Source organism: Aphelocoma coerulescens, chromosome 23 (genome assembly GCF_041296385.1).
Source record: "Aphelocoma coerulescens isolate FSJ_1873_10779 chromosome 23, UR_Acoe_1.0, whole genome shotgun sequence".
In the NCBI taxonomy this organism is placed as follows: domain Eukaryota; kingdom Metazoa; phylum Chordata; class Aves; order Passeriformes; family Corvidae; genus Aphelocoma; species Aphelocoma coerulescens.
The window spans coordinates 5960097-5966096 of NC_091036.1; the positions used below are offsets into that span (position 1 = coordinate 5960097).

Genomic DNA, 6000 nt, shown 5'->3' on the forward strand with positions numbered 1-6000 from the left:
AGCCCCACAGAGCCCTCACAAACAGGATCCATCCACTGCACGACTTCCCTGCCCCACGCACAATTCCCAACAACCCCCCTTCCCCACGGACCCTGCACAGGCAGAATCCACCCCGAATCCACGCCCACCCTGCAGCACCCCTGGCACCCCCTGTGTGGCGAGGGGGGGTCCACCCCCGATCCCCACTCACCGTGTGGCACCTCGGGCAGGTCGAGCTCGTTGGCATTCGCAGAATGCAGCTCGGTGGGGCAGCAGTCGGGGCCCGCGGGTGCCGGGGTGGGCGCAGGGGCCGGGGGCCGGGTGCCGTTTCGCCGAGGGGCCGGAGGGCTCTCGGCCTGGCAGCTGCAGCCGGCGTGGGTGAAGCCGCAGCGGCGGGCACCGGGAGCCTGCAGGCACTCCTCGAGCCAGCGGCACAGCACGCTGCAGGTGAACTGGCTGGAGTTGTTGTTGTTGATGAGCAGCACCTCGACGAAGCGGAATTCCAGGGCTTGCGGCGCCAGCAGCCGCGGGGCCGCCTCGGGCTCGGCCGCCAGGCACAGCTGCACGAAGTTCTTGTCGAAATGCAGGAAGGTGAAGGGCCCCGCGCCCTCGCACAGCTCCAGCTCGGCTTCCTCGTCCTCCTCCTCCTCCTGCTGCTGCTGCTCCGGGCGCTGGCGGGCGGGCGCGGGGCTGGCCTCGCCCCGGGGGTCGCAGGTGTAGTTGGCCAGGTAGTGGTCGAGCGGCAGCACCATGGGCGAGAAGTGGGTGCAGACCTGCTCCTCCCGGTTGAAGCGGAGGTAGAGCGAGTACTTGGTGGGGTCGGGGTTCTCCAGGGTCCAGGAGCAGCCGGAGGAGATGGTGGGGAACAGGTCCTTGAGGGAGAAGGAGCCGTAGAGGACGCCGGAGGCCAGGGCGGAGCAGGCGCTGGGAGCCGGGTCGAAGCCCCGCGTGAGCCACAGGACAGACGATATCACAGCCAGTAAGAGGGGACCAGCAGCGGTCATCCTATGGCATTTGCCCTGCAGACAGACAGATGGACACATGGACAGAGGCTTACCGGGAGGCTTGGCCACTGTGGGGCTGGGCTGGGGGTCAGCACCGTGCCCCGAGCCCAGCTGATGTGGGAGCAGCATCCCAGTTACTCAGTGTCCCCTCCTGGTTCGTGTTTCCACCCGGTCCGTGTCCCTGTCTGTCACCTTGGGGGGCTACAGGGGACTCCTTGCTGTGCCAACGAGTCCTCAGGTTGGGGACAGCGCAGCACAGACAGAGGACTTCACCCCAAAGCCACCAGAGACGCAGCCCCGCAGCTCCCCATGCAGTGACCCCCCTGCCCTCAGCTCACCCCCCAGAGCTGGCCAAGCACAATCTGGGCAAGGAGCCACCAAACAACTTCAGACAGGGCCATAAAAGCCCTTGGAGCTCTTTTGGGTGCCCGGAGCATGGTGGGGACAGGCTGGCAGCTCGGGATGACGTGCTGGGGGGTGCACGGTGACACCCCAGCAGCGTGGTGTCCCCACAGCTGCCCTGAGAGCCGGGCACAGGGTGAGCAGTCACTGCTCAGTATGGATTGCTTGGATACCTCCCCGGGAATGCAGAGCATCACCGTGAGCGGCTTTTTAATACCTCATTAATAAAATAATGCACGCGGTGGCCTTATTAAGTGAGCCCGGAGCACGGCTCTACAGAGACCGAGGCCGCCGTGCACGTGTCGGGATCACTCAGCCTGTGCCCGGGGCAGCGGTGGCAAGGGTACAGCCCTGGGGACAGCAGGGGACATTGAGGAGGTGGCCACAGGGCCAGCTGCCATGGCGGAGGTTGATTCCAAAATCGCTGAGGTCGCCGCTCGCCTCCGCCCAGCCGTGTGCTGGGGACGCCGAGCGCTTGGCACGGCTCGGGGGATGTTCTTTTCCATCCTCAAACAGCATCTCCTGCTCCTGGATCACCCCTGGCCGAGCTGGTGATACTGGGGCATCCCCCGGCTCATCGGGGAGGGACACGGAGCCTTGGCCGAGCCTGCGCTGGAGCCACTCCGGGGACATTAGAGAGCTAAAAATATCCCGATTCTCATGCAACAGGCTGGCGCTGGCTCCTGCCGCCCCGGCAGCGCGGGGGGGCTCGGTGCTGGCATTCCCCCCCCTCCAGGGCACGGGGAGAGAGGGGCTGGGATGGACCCAGCGGGAGCAGCACGGGCTGGATGCTGGCAGGACCTTCCCGATGCAAGCGGGGAGATCTGGGGTAAAAGAAAACCCCACTCTCCCGGAGTAACTTCCACACAGAGACCCCAGGGAATGCAACAGGAGAGACCCAACAGCACCGAATTCCAGCGGCAGCCGGAGCGGGGAGCATCCCCCAGTGGTGCTACTCCAGCGGCCACCAAGGACCTGGGGTCTCCCAGAGAGTCCCAGCCCCCTCCGCTGCTCCGGGAGAGCCGGGGATGAGGGGAGGGGGGAGGAGGAGGAGGAGGAGGAGGGAGAGGAGGAGGAGGTCAGGCAGGGACACGCTGCTGCTCTGCAGCGAGCTCCTGGGGCTCCCGCAGCCTGGCAGGGACACAAGATGGTGCTTGCTTCCCTCGCCCAGCAGCAGCGAGCAGGGACGCTCTGGCTCCACCATCCTTCCTTCCATCCATCCACCCATCCATCCATCCATCCATCCATCCATCCATCCATCCATCCATCCATCCCGCCCGCCACCCAGCCGGCCGCTGGAAGGCTCGGGGATGGACCCAGCCAGGCAGCCCACGCCTCACCTCTCCAGGCACGCATGATCCCGCTGTTCTGGGATATGGGCAGCCTCCTCCCAGCCCCAAAACCTGCCGGGGCTGCGGCTGCCCGGAGCCCCGGCACCGCACCGAGCCACGGCCGGGGCTGAACCAAACCGGCCAGAGCTCACTCGGCACCAGCCCCGCTCCCTGCAGCGCTCGAGCTGCCGCTGCTCCTGCTGCTGCAGTGAAAATATTTCACTGAGCTGCGAGCCGGGCCGAGGAGATATTTAACATCTGGGCCGCCGAGTCACCCGGGTGACACGAGGAGAGGTCACCATCACCCCCACCCGGCAGCGCGGCGGGGACCTCTCGCCCTGCAGCGTCACCGTCTGCGTTCTCCGGCTCGGGGGAGCCCGGCCTGGCCGCGGTGCCAGGGCACGGCCGCGCTGGCATCACCGCCACTGCCTCCGAAACGACCTCGCTCCATGCGGAATGAACCACCCGGCAGCGGTGACCGCATCCCGGCAGCTCTGCCGGGTCCCTGGGGGCAGCTGGCGACCACCCAGGGACCCCCCCGCACCCCGCTGGGGAGTGGCTGGTGCTCCCCGGGGACGGCGATGTCACCCCGAGCACGGCGGGCACAGCCTGGCACGCTCGCCCGCCGCAGGCGCCCGCTCCAGCCCCTTCCATCTGCCTTTGTTCCCGCCCGGGCGCAGGGAAGGGGGTGGGTTTAAAGCTTTAATTAAAGCTTTTAAAGAGCCATCACAGAGCTGGGAAGCGGCCGGGCGGGCGGAAGCGACAGCCCGGGCTCCACGTCCTCGGAGCGCGGTCCCTCTCCATCACAGCCGGCGCATCCCTCTTGGAATACAGCTCCGGGAAGAGCAGGATCCGACCGGAGCTCGGCTCTCCCTGGCCACGGCACGGCACTGCTCCCGACGTACAAACAGGTTGTTTCCCTGAGGATGTTTTGCCTGGATTTTGGCTGGATCCCGGTCCAGCTCTATCATCCCGGCACGGCAGGAGGCCAGATCGTGACCATCTCCAGCCAGGAACAACCAAACAGTCCCAAAAAAAAGTGATAAATGGGTGGCACTAAACCCCTGGGCATCAGAAATCTGAGAAACGATTAATGGCAGAGTAAAGGAGATTTGAGGGTGGAGGGACGTGGGTTTTAAGCCAACAGGTCTTTTAACAGGCTGTAGAAAATACAAAATCCATGGGAAAAAAAAAGACCGGATCCGTGAGAATTCCTAATAGGAGCGAGGCTTGGGATAAAGGATTAAAAATAAGGAAGGGCTGGGGAGTCCTGGGGGTTGATGCACCAAGCAACAGCCTCGTTTCCCCACCAAAAGGAACAGGCTGGCTCCTGGCACAGCCGTGGGGCTCCATCCCGTGGGATCCCATCCCTGCCCACCCGGAGGTGACAGCGACAAGCACAGCGCCCTGAGCAATTCCCACCGCGAGACCCCACGACCCTCCAATTCCCAGGATCTTCCCCGGCAGTTCAAAGGCATCCAGGAGCTCCAAAGCTGCTCCAAAGGGGACCCCCAGCACTGAGCTGGGGTGTCCTGGGCCTTCCCGGCCCCTCCACCAACAGATTAACACCATTCCTGGGAAAAACTCCACTGCAATCCCAGCCTCCATCCCGAAAACACGGATTCCTGCACGGCACATGCTTGCACACGCGTGTGCACACGCAGACACCCAGCAGGGACAGCGGCATCCCAGCAGCTTCCACCCGCTCTGGCACGATTCCCCCGGTGTCCAGCACCACGTTTCCCCTCCCTTCCACAATTCCACGTCTCCCTTCTCCCTCTGGCTCCCCGGCGTGCTGCCACAGCCTCTCCTGGAGCCGGCAGGCTGGCAGCGGTGCCGAGCTGTAATTAATGGTGCCGCTTTGCCAATCCCTGGCGCGGCCTCGCGAGCACTGGCAAGCGCAGGCCTCTTTATTTATTTTACTTAACTGCTGTTGGTAAAACTCCACTCCAAAAGCAAGACCGGGAGACAGCACAGAGAAATCTCCGCCGGGATTAGGGATTTGCTCTGCCACGGAACGGCGTGTGCTGCCTCCCCCCCTTCCTTCACAGCTGGGGGGGTCCCTGGAGGCAAAGCCCCCCCTCGGCTGCAGCAGTCACGGTGCTCCCACGACCTCTTCAGAGGAGTTTCTTCCTCAGCTTTTCCATCAGCTCCATCCTGCAAAGGGATGGAGGGCTGGGAGGGCTCCAAAGGGGGGTTCTGACTCTGGTGCTGGCAGCAGGATTTGTGCTCATCCCAAAAGGGGATTTTTTTCGTACCCCACCACCTCATCCAGACCCAGCCCCACCGGGAGCCTCCGAGGTGCCCCAGGGAGGAGAAGGGGCCTGGATCCATCCTGCTCTTGGAGGACATCAAGAAGGGAACAGACAGGATCAGCACAGGGGGGACACGATGGCCCTCTTGAGTGCCGAGGAGCTACAGAGCTTCTGGCATTTGGCAACCGAGCCGGGTGGCCCCGAGCCAGCCCCATCCCCATTAGAGGACAGCCCCGTGGTAGGAAATGAGTTTGTGGGGCCTCAGTCCAAATTCCCATGGAGAAGCGTTGAGGCACCACAGCAGCCCAGGGCTGGAGCATCACCTTCCTCCAGGCACGGGGAAACGGGGAGTCCATCCTGCAGCCCCCACCCAGAGCTCTGCCCTGGCACCAACCTCCTGCTCTCCGCTGTGGGAGGAGATGGGACTTCCATCAGCCAGGGTGCTCCCATTGCTGCCAAATCCCCACATCCCGCGCTCTCCACCAGCCGTGAGCCCACCGGGAAGAGCTGAGCACCTCCGGTGCCATCTCCAGCATGGCAGGGAGTCACTCCCGGCAGAAGATTCCACTGCCAAAGGTCCTTGGAGGTGTTGAGAAGAGCCAGAGGGAGCTGGGAAGAGCTGGCAGCGTGTCCTAGCCAGTGCTGGAGCCCCTCTGCCACGCGGCCGCCGGTCGGAGAGCGAGTGCCTGCCGTGCCAGCTCCGTGTCCATTTTCTCTCCAGCACAGCCCAAATTTGTAGGATCCTGGCTCCTTGGATCAAAGCAGGGGCTGGTGACAAGGCTTGACAAGCAACAGGGCAGGCCTGGGAGAGGAGCTGCTGCCAGGCTCCAGGCTCTGGCACAGGGCATCTGGCACTGCCCCACAGCCAGCTCCACGTCCACTGCCACCGTGTCATCCCCAAGGAACCCTGCTGGGAATGGGGCACAGACCCTCCCTGCTGAGGGCGGCCAGAGAGCAGCCAGGTGACGGTGACAGTGACAACAGCTGCGCCACCGCGCTCCTCCCCATGCTAGCCCACGGAGCCGGCTG

At 64.3% G+C, this 6000-nt stretch overlaps 1 protein-coding gene across 2 annotated transcripts in view; it reads right to left on the reverse strand.

The window, feature by feature from the left end:
* The window catches only part of ADGRB2 (adhesion G protein-coupled receptor B2), a 28910-nt gene extending 23474 nt beyond the window's left edge, over positions 1-5436 (reverse strand). The window contains exons 1-2 of one of the 2 annotated variants that reach the window (XM_069035957.1): positions 5362-5436; positions 191-998 (exon numbers count right to left, since the gene is read on the reverse strand). In XM_069035957.1, coding sequence (XP_068892058.1) covers positions 191-998; positions 5362-5421 — 868 coding nt within the window. In that variant the 5' untranslated portion in view covers positions 5422-5436. Of the gene's footprint in view, positions 1-190; positions 999-4979; positions 5202-5361 lie in introns of those variants that run through there. The other variant, XM_069035956.1, reaches the window with a different exon arrangement.
* Between the last annotated feature and the right edge of the window lie 564 nt (positions 5437-6000).